At 44.5% G+C, this 23,833-nt stretch overlaps 2 protein-coding genes across 5 annotated transcripts in view; one reads left to right on the top strand and one right to left on the bottom strand.

The window, feature by feature from the left end:
• Positions 1-523, bottom strand: part of zgc:56585 (uncharacterized protein LOC393297 homolog) — a 16,427-nt gene extending 15,904 nt beyond the window's left edge. The window contains exon 1 of one of the 3 annotated variants that reach the window (XM_053478504.1): positions 384-523. The gene's annotated coding sequence lies outside the window, so the exon portion shown is untranslated. The remainder of the gene's footprint in view (positions 1-383) is intronic. The other 2 variants (XM_053478505.1, XM_053478503.1) reach the window with 2 other exon arrangements.
• Positions 524-3,509: 2,986 nt separating this feature from the next.
• Positions 3,510-23,333, top strand: larp1 (La ribonucleoprotein 1, translational regulator). Of its 2 annotated transcripts, none has more exons than XM_053478497.1 (19): positions 3,510-4,020; positions 9,286-9,347; positions 9,432-9,497; positions 9,630-9,780; positions 11,880-12,017; positions 12,133-12,291; positions 12,412-12,571; positions 12,789-12,933; positions 13,538-13,715; positions 13,931-14,088; positions 15,458-15,811; positions 16,417-16,540; positions 16,745-16,950; positions 17,222-17,328; positions 17,429-17,586; positions 18,676-18,820; positions 20,927-21,036; positions 21,239-21,366; positions 21,472-23,333. In XM_053478497.1, exons 1-19 carry the CDS (start codon positions 3,759-3,761, stop codon positions 21,625-21,627), a joined length of 2,967 nt encoding a protein of 988 aa, XP_053334472.1. In that variant the 5' UTR covers positions 3,510-3,758; the 3' UTR covers positions 21,628-23,333. The 2 variants fall into 2 exon arrangements, with proteins under 2 accessions (XP_053334472.1, XP_053334473.1); XM_053478498.1 differs by having other exon boundaries at positions 11,883-12,017.
• Positions 23,334-23,833: the final 500 nt, after the last annotated feature.

Here is a 23,833-nt window from a genome sequence, read left to right on the forward strand (position 1 = left end):
AATTAAATCTACATTCATTTATAATTTTTTTTTGAAGGATTTTTTCTGGTAAAAAAAAAAAAAAAATTAGAGTTCTACAGAAAACAAATCTCTCCTAGAATCTCACATTCATTTTATTGACAGTATCGACTTTAGCTATGTGTAAAATCTTAAAAATCCTGTTTCTCATGAAAAGCTGCCCAGAAATATCAGTTTCTGTGTGGAGTACCGGTACTTTTGTACTTGAAGTACATTGTAGTACTTCCTGTAGTTTTTTTTTCTAATTAAATCACACAAAAAAAAGAACAAGTACAATATAAACGATATGAAAGTACAAGATTCAGGTATAAAAGATTGAATCATACAAATAATTATACACAGTTAAATAGAAGTTATGTACTTACAGTAGGACTCCTGCTGGAGTAGAAAGAAGATGACGTGGTTCTTGTGCTTGTAGAGGAGTACATTTGTAGGCAAGTACTCGTATTTTTACTTGAGCATTGGGTTTGCGCACTTCTGTAACCTCTGTTTATTAAACGTTACTCAGTTTGAATCAGTGTTTTATTGATGTGTTAGTGTGAGCAGCTAGCACATGGTGTTCTGTTCTCACGGGGTCGGGATGTCGTAACAAGCTGGGGCTTCTGTTTCCAATTAAGTAGTGATGTTGAAACTGACCACATACAGAATATTTTCCACGTTTTAGACTCTGAAGGAGACGACAACTGCACTGCATGTCTGAGAAGTATGTCTCGATCGTGAAAAGTGAGGCTGCACGCACACACACACACACACACACACACACACACACATACACACATACACACACACACACACCACAACCTCTGTGATTCAGATAAACAAAAACCTTTTAAAAGATTTTCAGAATAGTTTTGCTGGCTGTCTAACACGGCCAGTGTGCTAAAATTATTAATAGAAACAGTTTATAACGTTATGGCAGCACGGTGGCACTGTTGCCTTGCACCTCCAGGGTCCGGGTTCGATTCCCGTCTCTGTGTGTCTAAAGTTTGCATGTTCTCCTCTCTGCAAACCTACAGCTAAAGCTCCTCCTGATTATTTCTCACAGAGACACTACGAGACGTTTCCTCCCGCTTAGCGTCTTTCCACGACGTCCCAACAACCATTAGCCAGGGCATATCACACAAAGGTCAAAGGTCATCATGTGATGTGAACTGATACAATAAATGTAAAAAACAACAATAATACGGTTAGAAATTTTGCAGGGAGAATATTCAGTTTATCTTTTTTTAAAAAGTGTATTTTATGTGTAGCTTATGAGTAATACTGATATTGGTCTTAATCAAAATATATTTCAGACTTTAATAAAACAAAAAATATATAATATTAGTAATAAAATAATAATTACTATTAATACCAAGACACTATACATGTACATATAATAATAATAATAATAATAATAATAATAATAATACAGGGTGTCCCAAAGTAACTACTCAGTAACTGTGTAACTACATGTCCAAGGAAAACAAAATTAAATAGGAATCATTAAAAAAATATATATATATTTTTATTTTTTATTTTTTTTTTATTAAAATTCCAACAAAATATTTAAGCAGATATAGATTTAATAACAGATTCTACAAAGCTTTATAGGTGTTCAATACCACCTGTGACACGACACACGTCGAGGGGGGGGGGGGGGGGGGATATAAAACCACACAGCTGCAGTGCAGGGGCTGCTTCACTCAATATCTCCACCAGAGGGCGCGCAGACTATTGCGTGAAGACACCCGTGTGTGTGTGTGTGTGTGTGTGTGTGTGTGTGCATTATTTAGTTATAATAATAAAAATTATAATAATAATAATTATTATAATTTTTATTCCTCCTACTTAACATTAGTTGATTTATTATAATATCTGTTTATGTATCTATATGTCTGTATAAAATTGAAATTCTGTTTGTTTGGGTGTTTGTTTGTTTGGGTGTTGAGCAACAGCGAGTTGATGACACACACTCTATTAGCAGGTAATGGTGGGGGTAAAGGATGGGTGGGTGGGTCAGGGTTGGTCATGATCAGTACACAGGCGGAGTTACAGGTAAAAAAATAAATAAATGTTAATTGCATTAAACTTTATCACAATATTATTGCTGTATTTTTACATTCTGTACAGGATGATTTATGCTGTGGCGAACCCTGAAAGGGAACAGTCGAAAGACAAAGAAAAAGACAGGATTAGTAATAAACGCTCTGATGAGAGTGTGTGCTGAGGTTTAAACAATTACAGAAACACACACACACACACACACACACACACAAACACACACACACACACACACACGCTTACTGAGCAGTTCTATATTTCAAAGCTGTCGAGAGTGTTCTGCTGACCAGCTGCTGAGTGTGTGTGTGTGTGTGTGTGTGTGTGTGTGTGTGTGTGTGTGTGTGTGTGTGTGTGTGTGTGTGTGTGTGTGTGCGTGTGTGTGTTAAAGAGGGACAGTAAGAGAAAGGCAGGGCGGTGCAGCACCTGAACAGTGAAAATAAGCAGTGAAAGTGATGTCTCACCCAGGATTCAGGATAGGAATGTTACATGAGTTATTATTAAAAGTGATAAATCAAACACACACACACACACACACACACACACACACACACACACACACACACAAACGCACTATAGCACTTATCCTATTCAGGGTCATGGGTACACTCTGGACAGGGTGCCAGTTCATCGTAGGACACACACACACACACAGACCTGAGGCGTGAATCAAACCCAGGCCCTAGCGGTGCGCAGCCACGGCGCTAACCGCTACGTCACTGCGAGTGTTTATGATCATGTCCGATCATGTTCACACAAAGTGTACGATTAATTCAGGAAAACACACAACATGACCAGGCAAGTAAAATCACGATATGATAAAAAGTATGTGCACCCCTAAGTCTCACACCCATCTGTGTTTCTGAAACACGCAGTTAGAGTACAGAGCATCTCTGTGTTTCCTGTAGCGTTACAGTTCCCCCTTCACTGGAACTAAGAGGAACTAATGGAACCCTTGAGATCCACAAAGCCAGCTCCATGAACACACGGTGTGTGAAGAGTGTGTTGGAGTGTGAGAACTCGAGCGTCCCACACAGAGGCCTGAGCTTGTCCTCGACATCAGCGCCTGAGCTCACTAACGCTCCTGTAGAGTGTGTGAGGTCAGTGTGAGCTCAACAAGTCACTGACATCATTACAGACCGTCCTGTCTCACACACTGACCTCACACGCTGACCTCACACGCTGACCTCACACACTGTACAGGAGCGTTAGTGAGCTCAGGCGCTGATGTCGAGGAGACTCCAGTTCATCCTGAAGCTCAGTAAAGAATGTTAAGTGGACATTTGAGTTGTTTTGGAGGGAAGGTGAAGATGAACAGGGTGCAACAGGACAAGGAGAAAAGCCACGTACGGCCACAGCAAGAGCGTGATGACGTCATCGGTGCGTAGCGTGGCTTGGCGTACGTAACGTTGCGGGCGCGTTCACGTCTCCTCCGTCGTTGCTACGTGCGCGCCCCGGGCGGCTGTCGCGTGGTGCTGATCGCTGAGGGAGGAATTAGGCCGAGAGACTCGCTGCAGGATTTCTTCTTATTTTTACGGTATTTTACATGTTTTAATGAGAATTCGGCATTCGGCGGCTCAGAGCGAAGCCGAGTGGAGCGGAGAGGAGCAGGACTGAGGGAAGAGACACACACACAACACGGATTTTTGTGGTTTAAGTCGGAGAGCACGTTCACATTGGGGGAAAGGAGGAACGGAGACATGGCCACTCAGGTGGAGACTCTCCTGCACACCACCAGCACCACCACCGCCACCACCCCCGGCACCCCGAGCCCGAGCCTGCAGGAGGACGACCCGCAGCCTCTCGCTGGGCACGGAGAGCTCAGCCCGGAGCCCAGCTCCAAGCAGGCCGGGGAGGAGAGCAGCCCGCAGGACAAGAAGGAGTTCAGAGAAGCGCCTCCGCCCAAAGTCAACCCCTGGACCAAGAAGCTGAACGCGGTGACAGTGAACGGACAGGCCGCCGGTGAGCCTCGCCGAGCGCCTCGCTTTGTGCTCGGGATAAACACACTACACACACTGCTGTTTAGTGCTGAGGGGAGAGTGTGTATCAAACAGCTGTCACAGATCCGCTAGCAGCAGGCTAACTCTGCTAACGGCTAAACACACACACACGCGCGCTAACGTTAGCATGCTGACTGTCCACATGTTAGCGTTCTGATGACTAGCAATGATGCTGCTTTCATTTAAACTACAGGGCCGTGGTTAACTGCACTCTGTGTGTCTGTGTGTCTGTGAAAAATTCTGAGGTAAATGTAGATTTAATGAGCATTGTAACGGCACGCGCGTGACCGCCTTGTTGTAGATGAGTGTGAGATTCTGAGTTAGATCTGTTTATTTTCAGTGTTTTTGTGTCTTTTCTGAGGTGAGCTGAGGTGATCCGTTAGAGCGCTGTGAGCTAGCTGATGCTAATGGACGCTAACTCCCTCAGCCTGGCCTGTCTCGTGCTCCGCTAACAATGGCGGCCAGGCCTACGCTCAGGCTAACACATGCTAACTGCGCTAATCCACACGCAGGGTTTAAAATTACATTTATTTATTGTGTGTTCCAGTCAGTCAGTGTTGTTTTTTGCCCCGAAAGCGGGATTTTTTTTGTCACATTTCGTTGAATTCCTGAGGCTACTCGGGCGGTGAGCGGTGTGAAAGTACCCGGATGAACTCCACGTGTTTGCCCGTTAGTCTGATCTCAGGACCGGATTATTCCAGCAAAGTCGCTTTTCTTTCACAGAAATAGGAACGTTTTTCTGCCGTGTTTATACTTTCACAGTGTACTTGATGTTATTTTAGTAGTTTGGCGAAATGAACACTTCCAAACAATATATCTAATGCTAGCTGATTAGCATGTAGCTTTATCCGGACACATTGTGATCTTGTATCCTTCAGCACAAACGCGTTTACAGCGTGGAGTGTGTGTATGTGTGTGAGTTCTAACGTGAAGAATTTGTGTAAGTACGTGTGTGTAATAGAAATAGCTGAGTTATGGCTGATTTCCCATCATGCCCCTGTACTGAGAGGATCAGCCATGTGACTGAGCGTAAATCCTTTCTTTTAGGAATGATGACACTTCAACTTTAACACAGTGTGTGTGTTTACTCTTTAGTATAACCTTCTCGGAGCTTTGCTCAGTTAACCCCCCCCCCCCCCCCCCCACACACACACACACACACCGATATGAATTATAAGTCCTTTAGTAATCCAGAACTTTTGTAATAGACACATTCAGACCCTCGTCTGATTAACCAGTTGATCGATCACAATATTTTGATTAATTCTCTATAACAGCAGCTCTGACTGCAGTGCATGTTTATATTAATGAGCTTGCTCTGATATGGAATCGTTTCCATAGTAACAATAGTCCCTTCACAAAATTGTTGACATGGTTAATTTTTCTGTAATGAGGTGTGTACGGTCAGTGTGATGAGTCTCCAGTGTGAGCGCTGTGTAACAGGGGTGATGCTGTGACTGTAAGATTCAGGTTCAGGACAGAAGTTTACACTGTTTTGCCATTTCTCAGTCACATAACGCTGTGGTTTATTTCACTTATTAACCTGAAGAGAGGGTGAGGTGTGAGAATGAGTGTTTGTAGCTAACCCTAGGGCCAGGGTTAACTCGGAGATTAAGGCATTGGACTACGGTTCGGAAGATCCCAGGTTCAAACCCCACAACCACCAAGTTGCCACTGTTGGGCCCTTGAGCGCGGCCCTTAACCCTCAACTGCTTAGATGTATAATGAGATAAAAAAATAAATGTAAGTTGCTCTGGATAAGAGCGTCTGCCAAATACCTAAATGTAAATGTAGCTGCTATAACCTCAGTGACAACAGGAACTCTCGTCTCACACACACTTAATACTACATAACAAAAGTGGATAAAACTATGTTCTTAAATGAAAAAAAATTACAATGAGTGTTCAAGTCAAAGCAGGACTTCTGATTGTACAGAATAACAGAAGACAGTGCTGAGAGGAAAAACTTTCTTTATTCCTCTATACGATTCCCTGCTACACTAATGCACAGTTTTCTCAGTGCGCCGGAGCATCACGTCTAAAACTCAAGCCTCCCAGGAACTTCTTTAGGGGCCCCAACATAGGTAAATAAATGTCTTGTAGCGAGGTCAGGACTGTACGGAGGACGTGGCGATAACTCCCAGCCGAGTTCCTGTACTGCTCAAGTGGTGTTGGTAAATGAGTGTGTGTACAGTTCACACACATATGCGTCTTTTCTGCGATGTTCACAGAAATGACTGCAGAGTGCTCCGAGCCACCTTGGCCAGGATCGCCGTTCACAGACGTATGTCCTTCTTTAAAACTTTTGCAGTGTTCAGATGTTTTCCTGCGGCTGAAAGTCTCATCACCGTACTGTGCTCCTTCAGTCTCCAGAAATTTCAGCAAAAGTCCCACTTTGACTTGAACGCCCTTTGTAGTAATCCTTGGTACATTGCTGTGGTATGTGCACAGTTAACTCAAAGTGAAACACACGTGCTACCTGAAGCAGCAGTACTGCATGTGCGTTGCAGCGTACACTGTCCAGGTCTTGTAGCAGGGACCTTCTGGTCATTTTGACTCGGACATACGTATTCCTTCATTTTCTTTTGATTCTGTGAAGCTGTTTTGCAACAATCACTCTAAATAAAAGGGCTACAGAAATAAAGTTGAATTTAAATGTGTTGTTATGCATATTATTTAATAATGAAAAAAAACATTGGTTCTGTGTGTTTTATGCAGTGTCACATTCGAGTGTGTGCTGTTGTACTGAATATAAGATTATATAAAGATTTACTTTATATTTCCACACTCTAAGTAGTGCCCATGATCAGGGGTTAGAGAGGGATTTAGGATCAGCCTTGTGTTAAAGCTAGTTAGCTTTGTAGCTAAGTGTTAGCCGTGAACAGAATGACTCGGGCGTTTCAGAAGCGATGTGTTTTTACTGAAAGTTCTTCTGTGACTGGTTGTGAATGTAGGTTTTATCAGGCAGCTGCTCTCTCCTCAGTACTGCGGACCGTACAGACCTACTTTCACCCACGCTGAGACACACAGTTAGTGTCATTAACCACTGGACAACACCTGGGACGTCCAGTGATGTGTGTGTAGTTTGTAGTTAGTGTTTGATTTTTTTTTTTTTAATTCTACAGAAAGGTCATGGCGTGTGAAATCACTGAACAGTTTACAGTTGTGCTTGGGACCTCACTGTTACAAATGCCCCCCCCCCCCACACACACACACACACAAATCATGCAACTGGTGAAAAGGGCTGATACCTGACTGTAGACACACTTACAGCTCATTCTGAGAGACTAAATGGTGTGTGTGTGTGTGTGTGTGTGAGAGAGAGAGGGATCAGTTAAAGCATCCGCCCCATGCCTCTTTATCTGTGTGTGTGTAAGGGCTGGGCAGATCTGGTGTTCACAGATCTCTCTCTGTGTTTGTGTTATGCAGTACTAATTATTCTGTAGGAGAAGTAAGTGGGGGAAATGAATTAAATATGGCATATGTTCCTCTGTTTAAACAGTTAATGTATGTCTGAGTTCTGCAACGCTCCCCTGTGAAGTAAACTACTCGTTCAATTTAGTCTTTAGTGTCAAGAAAATATCGAAAATAATAAGTATTGATGGGAAAAACTTTTATAGAGCAGTAAATCGACTCCACTCTATTCCTTAGCTCCTTCGTTACCACGGCAACAACTCACAATCACTAATTTTCAAAAATAATTAAAAAACCTCATTATCACAGTGGTGTTACTGAAGTTGCAACAAACGTTTTTACATTTAAAGGAAGAATACATGATGTTGGAGTACGTTTACTCAGGACACCGGAGCCACGATCGGGCCGCCTGCTTCATGTCTGAAATGATGGTCTCCCAGGAACTTCTTTAACAATGTTTTTGTTTATTAAATGAAACATGTTCATTTTGAACATTTCTAAACATTTTTGTCACAGATGCGCACTGCTACGTTCAGTTACCAATACATGCCGAAGAGAGATGCTAAGCTAGCATGCCAGATTAACTTGGACAGGAGGGGACACGCTCTGACCTCCGTGCTGCTATTGCAGTTTTTTGTTTATTTTTTATTTTTTATTTAGTCCTGTCCAATTCTTTTTCCCCGATTTTCTTCCCAATCTAGTCGTGGCCAATTCCTCTCCATTACTAGGAGGCTCCCACATTAAGGCTACTACCACTACTCAGTCGGGAGGGCGAAAGCTATCCCGTGTTTCCTCCGAACCACGTGACGCGAGCCGACCGCATCTTTTCGAACTGCTTGCTCACGCACCGTTAGGGGCGGAGTAACACACTCGGAGGAAATCGCTAGCCGCTCCTTCTGAGTACGCAAGCCTACAGACGCCCCTGATTGGCTGTAGAGCCGTGATTAATGTGGGAACGCAGGTACCTCTCATCCCTTCCCCCTGAGAGAGCTCGGCCAATCAGCTCTCTCTGTGCCTCCGGCTGCGAGAGGAAAACAGCATCACCCGGGGTTCGAACCAGCGATCTGCGGATGATAGGGCGAGCGCTTTACCACTGTGGCACTCGGAGGCCTAATGATTAAAAAGTTTGACCTATGTTCTTTGGTACATCGTCATTCTGTCTAGGCTGCTAGCACGCACTGCAGTCACCCTTCGTTACGGTCAGCTAACACGCACAGCTACTGATCTGTGGAAACCATCGGCTATTCCAAACAAGTGACGTCTTGCTTAAATTGGTTTATTGGTCTTTATGAAAAGTGTTCCTCAATATGCGAATATTTTCTTTTCACATGGAGGAATGTTAGAGCTAAAAACCCACTGGTGTTTGCATGCATCACGGTTTTCGCAGACTGCCGGTGCGCTCCCTAGTGTAGACCCACATGACTGTGCAGGCCTAATCTGAGTGAGGTCGTCGGCGTGCGTGAACCTGCAGTGGTGCAGTCTACAGCGTAAACAGACGTTTCTAACCCTTCGTTAATAAGTAGTGAGACAGCACTGGGGAGAGTACTGAGCCCTGAGGGACACCTGTGTTAACTCCAGAGAGAAGTGTGTTTGTGTTAGTCTTACACACAGCTTCTATTTTTGTCGTTTTATTTTTGTGTCACTCAGGTGGAGGTGCAATTAGGTCGGGATATATAGTCGGGATGATTGTCGTCACTGGCAGACAAACTGAAAAGAGTTTGTAATTGATTGCAGACAGGGTCAAGGTCACAGCAAGGTCACGTATAGTCTGTCACGTGTGTTAATATTTAAATATTTATTGTATGTGTTTTTAGAGCCAACTGGACCGGCAAAAGTGGTGAGAGCAGGAAACCCTCGACCCAGGAGAGGAGGAAAGGTAACACACACACACGCACACACGCACGCGCGACTGTGTGGTGAAATGTGAACATGGTTTAATGTGTGTGTGTGTGTGTGTAAGGTTGGAGATTTTGGAGATGCAACCAACTGGCCGACACCTGGAGAGATCGCCACCAAGGAAGTGCAGGTGAGTCCCAACAGGAAGTGACGCGCACCAGGTGTGAACCTCTCACACTGTTGTTTATTTTTGCAGTGTCGTGCTTTACTCACACACACACACACACACACACATTTTAAAATGACGTACGTGTGTGTTCAGGGGGTTAAGAAGGCTTCAGTAAAAAAGGAGTATAAGGAAAAGCGGGAGAGTGAGGAGACCAAAGAGAACCAGAAGACCAAATCAGATGATTCAGGAGAGGAGAAGAATGGAGAAGACGACTCGCACAAGAACAGCGCTCACAGAAAGAAAGGTGTGTGTTGAGAGGGTGGGATTGGTAGCGGTATCAGTGGTTGCTCCTGACATGTTCATGGTGTGTGTAGATAAGTTCAGGGCCACGTCTCTCTAATAAGACGAAGTTCTCGAGCTTCTCTGCCACCTGCAGGACATGTCAGGAACTACCCATTAAATAAAAACCCTGCTGCTTCCTCTTGTTGTTCTTTTTCTTCCTCGCATTCCCTCCTCATTTTTTAACATATGTGCAAAACCTTTTTACCATATCATCTATCCTAAACAAAACTGTATAAAAATATCAGAAGTATGTGAATTGTTTATTTTTGTGTTAAAATGGACAGGCTATCTGGCTTTTATTTGTGATTTTTTTTTAATAAATTAATTGTAAACCTAGGGTTCAAGCTTCAGTTTTTATTAGTGTAGTACGGTCTCAAAGCAGGTTTAAACAATCAAAAGAATTATTTAAGTTTGTATGGAATTTGAATGTGTATGAATCAAAATGATCAGATCGTCCCTGGTGAACAAGCCGAGGGCGACAGTGGCAAGGAAAAACTCCCTGAGATGGTAATAGGAAGAAACCTTGAGAGGAACCAGACTCAACAGGGAACCCATCCTCATCTGGGTGAAACAGAGAGCAGGAATTGATCTTCACTCATACTGTGCGTTAGTTGGCAGGCAGTTCAGTATAACAGTTGGTTAATATGGAGTCCAGTTAGTTATTGAAAACTTAGGTAGACTTGTATAAAGTTCCAGTCCTGAACTATTAAATAGTCAAGTCCTCAGAGAAACAGTTGCCAACACCAGTCGAGGACAGAACTGTCTTCTAGATAGAGAGAATCATCCCCAGACACGAGACGCATCCCAAAGAGACACACGGGGCATCCATATGACGAGATCTCGAACCAGAAGCGGGGCACCAGGATGGGTCAGACAGGTCCGGAGGGCAGAGGGAGTCTGGATCACTGGCAGCTCAGGAACGACCTGTGTAGCTCGACAGAGAGAGAGAAGGAGAAAGAGGGGGAGTCTTCTATTTTAGGTCATGAGCAGTTGCCTAAGCATTTCACTGCATATCGTAATGTGTATGACTGTGTATGTGACAAATAAAATTTGAATTTGATTTGAGAGAGGGACGAAAAAAGCAGGAGAGAGAGCAGAAGAGAGGAGATAACAGTTAGATAATAGACCTCTACATCACACGAACATGTAACAAATATGTTTGGTGTTAATAAAAGCAGATTATAGAGCACCTTACCCAATCACCAAATTTAGTAAAAATAAAACACCTGCAGTTCGTTGTGTGATTGTGATAAATTCTGCCTGCTTTGACCATGGGCCTCGACGAGGAGCGCTCAACTCACTCTCTCATCGTCTATACGGCTTAATCCTTTATGCAGGATTGCGGGTGGAATGGGTGGGGCAAAGCCTATCAGAGTTGGGGCACGAGGTGGCGGACATCCTGAACAGGGTGCCAATCCATCACACGGGATGCAAACACACGCACTCTCACACTGCGGGGAGAACATATTAACTTCATGCACACAGAGATGGGAATCAAATCCAGACCCTGAAGGTGCAAGGCGACAGTGCTGAGCACTACACCACCGTGCCATCTGGGCTCTCAACAAATCCTCAGAATCCAAATCCTCGCACACATGAATCTCAAAAACTCTCCTTCAGATCCGGCTATTTCACTCTACGAGTCCCGAATCGTTTGCTCTGGACCCGCTGACTCCTGCGGCTCAAATGAAGCAGTACTCGCGATTTTGAGTCTCTGATTGTGCTGGAGGTTTTCTTAACCCCTCGGTCAGATACTTGTTCCTACAGTTACTAGCGAACAACTATTTGGATAAATACTAACTGAAAATTAAACCACTCAGTTGTTCTGTGTTGTGGTTAGCAACAAGATAGCTTAGGACTCAACTGATCCGAGTAAATGTAGAGTATTTGAGTCATATAGAGGATCGGCTTATTTGTAACCCGGAGGAATTCGTATTCGCTCATCAGGGTGAGGGTGATGGGAGTTGGATCAGATCCAGCTCCACCCCCTGGACTTTTTCTGTAATGTTTTTTTTTTTTTAATTAAATGTATTTAAAGTCTGCTAAAACCTTGTTTCTAAGCAGGAAATAAGCATAAGTGGGTTCCTCTGATGATCGAGGTGAAGTCCAAGGGACCACGCGAGCGCTCGGCCTCCAGGAACAACGCACGCCAGGGAGAAACTCCCAGAATGCACCAAAACAACAGGAACGACCTCAGAGGTGTCGTGATCACATGTAGCAGTTTAATGTTAAATATCTGTGTAAAACGTTCTAATGTGAAGGTGACAAACACTGAAATACGTGTGTGTGTGTGTGTGTGTGTGTGTGTGTATAGACTGGCACAGTGGGAAATACGAGCGTGAACAGTTCAGAGAGGATCATGATGAGGTGTCGAGTGTGAAGAGCGAGGGAGCGCCATTCAGGGGTGGGTTCAGGGGACGCGGGAGAGGGCGGGGTCGAGGAGGAAGAGGACGAGGAGGACGAGGAGGACGAGGTCTGTGCCTGACTGATTATTTTATCACGCACGCATACACACCTCGTTTGTTCTGTAAATGGTGTTGAACACAGAAGGTGTGAGTTGAGGCTGTAATATAAATACTGTGTGTGTGTATAGGTCACTATGACTATCAGTATGGCTTCAAGTACGAGGGGAAGGACGGCGTGTACGACCCGAAATACACACAGTCAGTGACCTATTATTACGACAACATGAGCAGCGCCGAGCTGTACACTGTGGACCAGGACCTGCTGAAAGAATACATCAAGAGACAGATGTGAGTACACACACACACACACACACACACACACAGATATAGTACTCTACACTACCTATCCTTTGATGTTATGATGCAGTAAAATGTACGATGACGTGGTGTTACATTAAGGCGTTTTTACTGATATGTAATAGTTGTGTATAATACAGACATAAACTGTGTGTTTTAGTGCAGTTACTGACGGACCACTCTTACAGTAGTTTGTGTGTGTGTACAGTGAGTACTACTTCAGTGTGGGGAATCTGGAGCGAGACTTTTTTCTCAGGAGGAAGATGGATGAAGGTGGCTTCCTACCTGTAGCCCTGATTGCTAGCTTCCATCGTGTTCAAGCGCTCACCACTGACATCAGCCTCATCACTGAGGTAACACCACTGACATCAACCTCATCCCCACTGACAGCCTCATCACTGAGGTAACACCACTGACATCAGCCTCATCGGTGAGGTAACATCACTGACATCAGCCTCATCACCACTGACATCAGCCTCATCACTGAGGTAACACCACTGATGTCCACATAATTGCAAGACTGACCAGAATGCAGAGTTTAATACTAATCTTATTCCTGTTTTTTTTTTTCTTTTACTGAAGTCAGCATTTATAAATGTGTCTATAACACAGTAACACTGTTAAAGTAGAACATTCTTTTAAGAGATAGTTTGGGTTTTTTAAAGTCTGTCTTAAATGACTGTCGTTACAGTCGGTCATGACCGTTATTAATGTTCCTTCTCTGTACACTGACACTGGAGAGCAGGAATCACCACATTAAGGTTCATCACACTCTCACACACTCTCATACACACACACACACACACACACACACACACACACAATGTTTTTTGTGGATCTGTAGAGCAGATATGCTTTTTATCTCAGTCAGGTACTGGAGCGCGACTCTGTACCTCATCTGGCACGGTGAATGGGAATGAATTATAAATTATATAATTAGTGTTTGTGTGATTTCAGGCTCTAAAGGACAGTAAGGAGGTGGAGATAATTGATATGAAGATTAGATGTAAAGAAGATCCAGAGAAATGGCCTCTTCCTGGATTCACACTTTCTGAACACACACACACTGACTTCTCCCAGCTCATCCACTGTCCTGAGTTTATCCCCCGCACCACAGGCGACACACCTCTCACAGGTATGACACATACACACACTCGCTCACACGCTCACACACACACACACACACACACACACACACACGCACACTCGCTCACACACACACACACTCGCTCACACACACACACACACACACACACACACACACACGCTCCTCTCACAGATATGAGACATGTGCCCAAGCAACAAGCTGAGTCTACAGGTGTGTGTGTGTGTGTGTGTGTGTGTGTGCAGGTTCTCCTCGTGTGCATTCTGCAGCAGATCAGAAGCAGGAAGAAGTGTGTAATCTGAAGACGATGCCGAAGGGTTTATCAGCGAGTCTCCCGGACCTCGACTCTGAGTGCTGGATCGAAGTGAAGAAACGGCCACGCCCCTCGCCCGCAAGACCAAAAGTACACACGCACACACACACACTGTTTTTTTTACTCTGTAAAAGTCCACGGTTAGACGGTGCTCAGTGTTTTTACTGGGGTTGGGTATTGTTTGGGTTTATTCGATACCGGTGCCAAATCGATACTTTTAAAACAGTACCGGTGCCAAAACGGTGCCTGAACCGATACGTTACAAAAGCCACAAAATGTTGGTGGATGACTCAAGAGAACCTTTTTAGTGAACAAAAAATTTATGCTTAAAATTGAACAATATTTTGAAAGTATCTATGAATATACAAGTACTGTTGTACAAACAGATGTAGAAACAGAATCCATGTTACATTAGTATTTTACAAATTGTTTAGCATGACTGCAAGATTTGCATTTTGCAATTAACATTACATTAGCCTACGACTAACCTGCGGAAAGGCTGCTGTCGTCATCATAATCGACTCCTTTTTGCTACGGTTGGTATGACAGGCTGCGGTCGTCCACACAGATAGTGCCAGCTGTTGTCCACAAGCTGTCAATCACGGTGCCCCCCCTCTGCTTTTAACTTTATTCCGTCTGCCCTCAACTGTTTCATTAGATTTGATTGATTATTCAGAGTGTTTCTCCCTTTACACACAACTGCTATAAAACATTCCCTGCACGTCGCGGTGTCGGGATCCTTTCTTGTAAAATAGTCACACTTTCGACCGTTTAGTTTCAGGCATTTTAATGAAAGTTGTTTAATTTAGCAAACTAAGATAGCAGTGGACCGCCTGCTGCCGTCAGAGCGAGTGTAACGTTAGTTGCTGCATTCACGCGCATCTCGGATGGTCTCATTTCCTAATTATTTGTGCTTTTAATTTTTTTATCTAATAAACTTTTCATCTACAAAAAATAAAATGGACAGTAACATTACTGCAACAATGTTTAGGATTTGTATTATAAAAGCTTTCAGAAGTTCTCAAGATTTTTCTGATTAAGGAAAAAAAAAAATTTCCCGATCATTTCTTACACTCCACGAATGCAGTATTTAAATTTTACCAGCGATCATGTGTGTTGATGAATCTGATGCTTATTACAACTGTGTCATCATCGCCCCAGAGAACAAGTATTTCAATCGAGAGTTCAGGCAGTTAAGTGGCACCGAACTTTGCGTTCTGTTTCGGTCCGGTACATACCGGTTATATAGGTACCGAATTGGCAACGGTTTTCGGTACCCAACCCTATTCTTTACTGTATTAAACAGCAGTTAATTTAAACGCGGGACATTTTTACTGATACACTCTTCAGTGCAGGTCTGTGACTTGGCATACACACTACCATATCATCTATCCTATAGCTCCCCCTGCTGTACATGCTGATTTTTGCTCTTCCTCTCCTTGTGTGTGGTGTGTGTCAGAAGCCGGAGGACCCTCGCAGTGGCCTTACTGCAGGGGATCAGGACGAGCCCGAGGAGCTGGACTTCCTGTTTGACGAGGAGATGGAGGCGATGGACGGGCGGAGGAACACCTTCACCGAGTGGACGGACGACGAGTCAGACGGTGAGATCGACGACCACGATGTCAACAAGATCCTGATTGTGACTCAGACCCCGCCGTATCTGCGCAAACACCCCGGGGGCGACCGGACCGGCAACCACGTGTCCCGCTCCAAACTCACTAACGAGCTCGTCAAGGTCATCAACGACGGCCTGTTCTACTACGAGCAGGACCTGTGGGACGACTCGTATGAGCCGGAGTACGCCACCATCAAGGTAATCATCATCTTCATCGTCTTCATCATGATGATAAAAGCAGGCTGTAGAGCTGTCCCTCAGTGTCTCAGTGACGTGGAGGTTCTCCTTCTGAACTCTTATGTAGAGAACAGTGTGACGGTACTGTACGGTCTCATCCAGAACCACACAGAATCCCAGGTTAAAGCACCTCAGGGGGTGTTAAGGGTGTGTGTTGTACTGTGAGTGCTGGAACAGCCTCTAGACACGCATGCACAACAGAAGAGGTGTGTGTGCGCGCGCATGTACTGTGTGCTCTTTAGGCCTTTAGTGATGCTGCTGTTCTGGATGTGGCAGGACTTTTGTTTTGTGTGTGTGTGTGTGTGTGTGTGTGTGTGCATTACAAATGCCTCCCCTTCCTCTGTGGGGGTGGAGTTCTGTCGCTGGGTTTGTTTAAGGGATGGAGGGAGAAATGGACACGCACATCTCCAGAGTGAGATTTTACCCATTATAAATATTAAATGTGATGTTCAGACACACACACACACACTTCTGCGTGTACTGATTTGGAGTAACCAAAGAAAAATGTACAGTTACTTTATTGTGTGTGTGTGTGTGTGTGTGTGTGTGTGTGCGCGCGCACGCAGCAAGAGGTGGAGAACTTCAAGAAGGTTCACCTGATCAGCCGTGAGCAGTTTGACTGTTTGACCCCTGAACCTCCCATCGACCCCAACCAGGAAGTGCCGCCCTGCCCGCCTCGCCCACAGCACAGTGAGTCACGATCTCAAAACTTTTTGCTAAAGTTAGGTTTTGTGCGTGTGTGTGCGTGTGTGTGCGTGTGTGTGCGTGTGTGTGCGTGTGTGTGCGTGTGTGTGCGTGTGTGTGCGTGTGCGTGCGTGTGTGCGTGCGTGCGCGTGCGTGCGTGTGCGCGTGCGCGTGTGCGTGAGATTTTGCTAAGCTGTGTGTGTTTTGTAGTTCCCACAGATGACCTGGCGAATAAGCTGTTTGGTGCTCCGGAGCGTTCCGTGATGGCGCGCTCTCTCCCCACCGCCGTGCCCGACTCGCCCGGATACAGAGCGCCACACACACCTCACACACCGCGCACACCCCGCTGCAAGCACAGTACACACACACCTCGCTTTTACCCCGTCATCAAAGACGGTCGGCCAGTGGATGCCAAGGTGCGCGCACACACACACACACACACACATACACACACACAGCACTGATAAGTGATGGCTCAGATTTTATGTCAATCTTGTTTATTAGATAACTGTGACGTCATCCAACAAAAGTTTTTCTGTGTACATGTTTTTCTTCCATAATTAAAAAAAAAATTTCTTTTCATTTTTGTGAAGCTGCTTTGAGACAATGACTATTTGTTAAAAGCGCTATATAAATAAAATTGAATTGAATACATGAAACACAAACAATAACGTGTGCGTGTTTCAGACGCCGCGAAAAAGGAAGACACGTCACAGCTCGAATCCCCCGATGGAGTGTCACGTCGGTTGGGTGATGGACTCGCGAGAACATCGATCACGAACTGCATCTGTCAGGTGGTTAACACACACACGCGTGCACACACAGTACAGTAACACTATCAGCACTCTCTGTATTTAACAGTCCGTGTGTGTGTGTGTGTGTGTGTGTGCACAGCTCTAATGCGAGTCCGTCTGAAGGCACAGCGGCTCTTGGGAACATCGGCTGCACCCCTCAGTCTCTTCCTAAATTCCAGCATCCATCACACGAGCTGCTGAAGGAGAACGGCTTCACACAGCACGTCTACCACAAGTACAGACGGCGCTGCCTCAATGGTATATACACACACACACACACACACACACACCTTTATTGCTTTAATTCTGATGTGGTCTTTATGCCAGCATCACATGACATCTGATTTATTTAAGTCTGATTAGGGCTCCTCCTACATGTGACCCATTCGCATTGCAGCATGACCCTCGGCCTGATCGTTCAAATCCGAGACCACTTGTCACTTCCGACTCCACTTGTAAAGATGGAGGATGAAAGAGAGGGAGGAGTTTAGAGGAGTCAGAGCGAGGTATCTGTAGCACTGCTGCAGCTCACCTGAGCGAAGGCATCAGTAAAGCTCAGGTTCTGCAAGTGAACCTTTAAAAAGAAACAAAATGCTTGATTTAACTTAAAAGCTTTTTGATTTAGAAAAACACAGCACCTCCTTGTGGCAGCTTGGATTACTGCAGCACTGTGAGAAGCTCATAAAATAAAGCAGCAAAACATTTAGTTTTATGTGATGATGATGATGTAACAGCAGCGTGTTTTGTACAACGACTTAAAAACGTGGCGTTACACCTCATTAATAATGACCTGGACTCCATATTACCACCTTTAAACTTAAATTATACTGAACTTCCAGCCTCCTAACACACAGTATGAGTGCAGATCAATCCCTGCGATCTGTTATCACTTAGATGAGGATGGGTTCCCCGTTGAGTCTGGTTCCTCTTTAGGGTTTCTTCATATTGACATCTTAGAGTTTTTCCCTCAGCACCGTCACCCTCGGCTCGTTGATCACGGACGATCTGATCATCTGATACACACATTCATATTTCTATAATTTTCTTTTGACTTTGTAAAGCTGCTCCGTGACATCACAGCGGGGAATCTGAAAGTTTAAAATGATCTAAAGAGATAAACCAATAACACACCCAATACCCCCCCCCCTTCTTAAAGCAAGTCTGAAGACATCATGTGATATGTGGGTCAGGTTAGGAGGATGATCTGTTCAGAATAATGTCAGATACAGAACACTCTGAGCAAAAGGATCAGATTTGTTTAGTGAGTCTGATATCTGCAGTGTGTTTAATAACTTTCTGATGATTAGGGTGAAAGTCTTTAATTTCTCTCTCCCCCCCCCCCCTCAGAGCGTAAGCGGCTGGGGATCGGTCAGTCTCAGGAGATGAACACACTCTTCCGTTTCTGGTCGTTCTTCCTGCGTGATCACTTTAACAGGAAAATGTACGAGGAGTTCAGACAGCTGGGAGTCGAGGACGCCAAGGAGGGTTACAGGTACACACTCCGCCCACTCACACCACTCCTAAATTAAGGTTACAGGTACACACTCCGCCCACTTACACCACTCCTAAATTAAGGTTACAGGTACACACTCTGCTTCCACTAGAGACTCATGCGCGGCTTCATGTCTAGAAATGTGTGTAACGTGAAGACTGGTATGGTCTCAAGTCGCATTAGAGCTGAGAGATTTCATAGATTTTTGCCTTTAATTGATCTTGTCTTTTGTCGATCCATTTGATCAATCCGGACCGCTTTTGATCCAGAATCAATTTACTCTTTTTAAGTGATTACAGTAAACTGATGAACGTCAATGGAACTGAAGTTTCTTTAAAATATATTTTGCATAAAATACAAATTCGGATCTTCGCTGCTTCTTTTAAAGTGTATGGATGGAGCCATAGGTTTGTAATTTTCATCATAGTTATACCTCAACTAGAGAGACAAAATAAGAAAATCCAGAAAATCACATTGTCAAATCAAATTTAAATTCAATTGATTAAAAATCTAATTCACTGGATTAAAAATCCATTGTAGGATTTTTAATGAATTAATTGGTAAATTCTTTAGTAAAATAAGTATTTGTTCACCTACAAACAAGAAAGATTTCTGTCTCTCACAGACCCGTAACTTCTTCTCTAAGAGACTCCTCTGTCCTCCACTCGCTACCTGTATTAATGACATCTGTTATCAGTATAAAAGACACCTGTCCACCACCTCAAACAGTCACACTCCAAACTCCACTACGGCCAAGACCAAAGAGCTGTCAAAGGACACCAGAAACAAAATTGTACACCTGCACCAGGCTGGGAGGACTGAATCTGCAATCGGTAAGCAGCTTGGTGTGAAGAAATCAACTGTGGGAGCAATTGTTAAAAAATGGAAGACATTCAAGACCACTGATGATCTCCTTCAAACTGGTGCTCCACGCAAGTTCTCATCCCGTGGGGGCAAAAAGATAAAGTATTATTGAACAGTAACTACTGACAGTCCCTATCCCGTAGTGAAAACGTTACAGAGATGAGCTATATAGTTTAATGGCCATTGGGAGAAAAGATTTCCTGTGGCGCTCTGTAGAACACCTGATCATGATCAGTCTCTGGCTAAAAGTGCTCCTCTGTTTGGAGAGAACACTGTGCAGCGGGTTAGAAGGATTGTTCAATGTTGTGTGTATTTTGGACAGAATCCTCCTCCATGCCACGACGTCAAGAGTCCAGTTCTAAGCCCATGACCTTGTCCAGTCTGTTTCGGTCTGCTGCTTTCATGTTGCAGCCCCAACAGACCACAGCATAGAAAACGACGACGAATTATATTTAAAGTCAGATGTATAGAGGAAAATAGAAATGGACACGGAACAGTCCCCTGAGGAGCACCAGTGCCGCATATCACTGTGTCGGACAAAGTTTGTAATCGGACATACTGGGGACGGCAGGTCAGGTAGTCCATGATGCGGGCGACCAGGGGAGCGTCAATTTGTATGATCCTTAGTTTCTCCCCCAGTACCGCCGGTCGTATGGCGTTGAAGGCACTGGAGAAGTCAAAGAACATAATCCTCACATTGGTCTCAAGTTTGTCGTAGTGGGAGTAGGTTCGGTTAAGCAGGTGTATAATGTCATCTACTCCCAGGAATGTCTGATAGGCAAACTGAAGAGGGACAAGAGAGGACTTCACCTGGGGACGAAGTGTATCCAGGATAAGTCTCTCAAACACCTTTGTAAAATGTGATGTTAGAGCGACGGGCCTGTAGTCGTTCTAAGCAGAAGGTCGTGGTATCTTGGGGAGAAGAACAATGCAGGATGTTTTTCACAAGACAGGGACTTTCTGTAGAGACAGACTCAGGCTAAAGAGGTGCCGTAGGACCCCACACAGTTGAGGAGCACAGGATTGCTTGGGTTGATTTTGTCCGGACCTGCAGCTTTTGTAGGGCAGAGCCTTTTACCTCGCGCGTCTTACCTGGTCAGTTTTACAGACCTTTCTCATCTTTAAGTGGGAGAACTTGCACAATTGGGGGCTGAATAAATACTTTATTGCCCCACTGTAATCTGTCTTTTGACTAATTGTGTGTGTGTGTGTGTGTGTGTGTGTGTGTGTGTGTGTGTGTAGGTACGGATTGGAGTGTCTGTTCCGGTATTTCAGTTACGGTCTGGAAAGAAAATTCAGACCTGACATTTTCAAAGACTTCCAGGAGGAAACCATCAAAGATTACGAAGCAGGTAGGGAACAAACTCACACACACATACACACACACATACACACACACATACACATACGCACACACACACACATACACACCTACATCCCCTTGCACCCACCAATAACTCTCACTCACTCTACATCGCAGTGTCAGAGATCAAACAAGCTCTAGTGCTTTTTCAGTAAGTGTGTGTGTGCGTGTGTGTGTGCGTGCGTGTGCAGGTCAGCTGTACGGTCTGGAGAAGTTCTGGGCTTTTCTCAAATACTCTAAAGCCAAGAATCTTGAGATCAACTCCAAACTGCAGGAGTACTTGCGCAGTTTTAGACGCCTGGAGGACTTCAGAGTGGACGTAAGTCTGTCTGTCTGTCTGTCTGTCTGTCTGTCTGTGCGCGCGTCTGTCTGTTAAATCCATGTATGTTGTTTATTCCTGTCTTTTCTGTGGTTTGTCCTTCAGCCCCCAATGGATGAAGGTCGTAGACGTCACTCCTCCAGCGGGGATGGGCGTCGCCGTCACCCGTCTCAGTCCTCCGCTCGCCACGGCCACACCACTGACCACGCCCCGGAGCCGAAGCCTGGCCCCGCCCCCGCCGCTGCTGACTCTGGCCAGTGATCCAACCAAGGGACCCGTACATCACCATCCTCACGCCACTCACTCATTACCCATAATCCTCTGGGGTCCAGCCTCTCTCTCTCTCGTACGCATCTCATGGCCCGAGCGCTGCGCGGAGGACGACCTGAGCGCTTCCCGCCAGACCTCCGCTGTTTATTTAGACATTTTCACACGAGAGAGGCTTCTCGTCTGGCTTCACTTTTACTCTCATCGTTTATTTTTTATTTTTATTTGAACATTTCACTCAGCGTGACCTTTGACATTTTCAGCCTGAGCCTGTATGATTGCCTGAGAGGTGGATGATGAGTTGTTGTTGTTTTGGGTTTGGACTTCCTGTTTTGGAATTCGGTTTGCTGTTAAACGCAGAGAGACGAAGACTGAGAGCCGGAACCTCAGAACCTTTCATCACTTTTTCCACAGTTGCCTTATTTTACTGAGGTTTTCTGGTAATTGTGTGCCAGAGACCCTAACCCCGCCCCCAACCATCGCCCTCTATATACACACACACACACACACACACCCTCCTCTGACTGTGCTGTAGGCGTTTGCTTCCCCTTGTCGCCGTGTCTTCCGTGTGCTCTGTCCTGGACCATTAGCGCCCTCTGGCTGCGTGTTTGTGTCTGTGTTCACGCCCAGCGTCTGTACGTCATCATAATTACTTGAACAAGAGGAGGGGAACACGTGGGAACGTCTGATCATGCTGCAGGTGCTCAATGACTTTAATATATACACACACACACACACACACACACACAAGGAAGAAGAAAAAACTTTGAATACATTTTCAGATATCAACTCACCTGAGAAGCCCCACCCCCTTTTTTTTTTTGTCTGATGGATGGGCGGAGAAATGAACTGAGCGTTGCTCTTTGTTCCTCTCACAGAGGGATGACTCCTCCCTAACCACGCCCATCCTATTAATCCTAAAAGATTATCCTAAAGGATGGACTGAGGGGTGTGGCCTCATGAGTTTGGGACATGCCCCGTATTCTCTGATTGATTAAAGATTATATATTCGCCTTATATGTGTACAATATTTTTAGTTTTATTGTCCCAATTATTTTTTTTTAACAGGTTTTAATTTTGCTGTATCGTAGCTACGCTTAAGTTTCAGTGCCACATGAGGAAGGTAGGAAGATTATCTGAATAAATACAGAGAGGGAATAACTGCAGCTCATCTCACATTTGCATATTAAACACTTAATTACAGAGTTAATTGGCTAACAAGTTGTTTTTGAGCGACTTGATATTTCCTTCCTGTTATAAAGGAGTTATTTGGTGAATGAGGAGGAACAAAGGTCAGAAAGAGTTTTAATTTCAAACACTTTCATTATTGTTCTGTTTATTTTAACACTGAGGGTGAAACTTGTGTTAAGAGATAATAAATAGTGATCTGGTTATTAACAGCGTTATTGCATAAAGCCATAGATGTTTAAAATAAAACCGCAGTGTAAGGTGTTTAAATGTTAAAAGTTCATCACCTGTATGCTCATGGACTCGTGAAAATGAAGAGGAAAAACAATCAAAAAACAAAACCCAAGTGTAAGATACTTGAATGCCTGTGTATGATACCAGTGAATATTCTTGCGCTCTGCTTTGTAGGCTGCTGTGATTGGCTCTTAGTGTCATTTGTAATTTGTAGTAAATTTCCTTTTCCTTAATGAATAAAAAAAAAACATATAAAATAGACCAAAAAACCCTTAAAACCTGCGTTGTGTGATTTTTTTTTTTTTTTTTTTTTTTTTTTTCTTATAGCGCTGAGTTTTCATTTCAACTGAGTGTGACCCAAGGTCCAGTGGGTGGAGTCAGATCTGATCACATGACACAGATTCAGTGTTTGAAGATGTGTTTTGTTTTGCAGCAGGTCTGGCTCCACTCCGCTCTTCGGGTTCTGTAGCGACGCCTCTCTGTTACAGGGCGAATTAATATCCTGTGTGTGTGTGTGTGTGTGTGTGAGAGAGAGGGAGATTATGAGTAAGTATACGGTGCTTCTCCAGTGTTGTGCTTTAAATGGGTTTCAGGTGAGTGCTGATTGGTCCAGTTGAGGAGGTGTGGCCAGGTAGAGTAACACTTCACATCCATGAGTTTAGAGTAACGGACACCTGATGCTGTCTCAGAGATGGAAAACACACACACATGCTGTGAGATCCTCAGGTCTGTTATTCCTCTAAAGAATTCTTCACTGGTTCAGGGGTCTGTTCTTCGT

This window comes from Clarias gariepinus, chromosome 19, assembly GCF_024256425.1.
Source record: "Clarias gariepinus isolate MV-2021 ecotype Netherlands chromosome 19, CGAR_prim_01v2, whole genome shotgun sequence".
NCBI lineage: Eukaryota > Metazoa > Chordata > Actinopteri > Siluriformes > Clariidae > Clarias > Clarias gariepinus.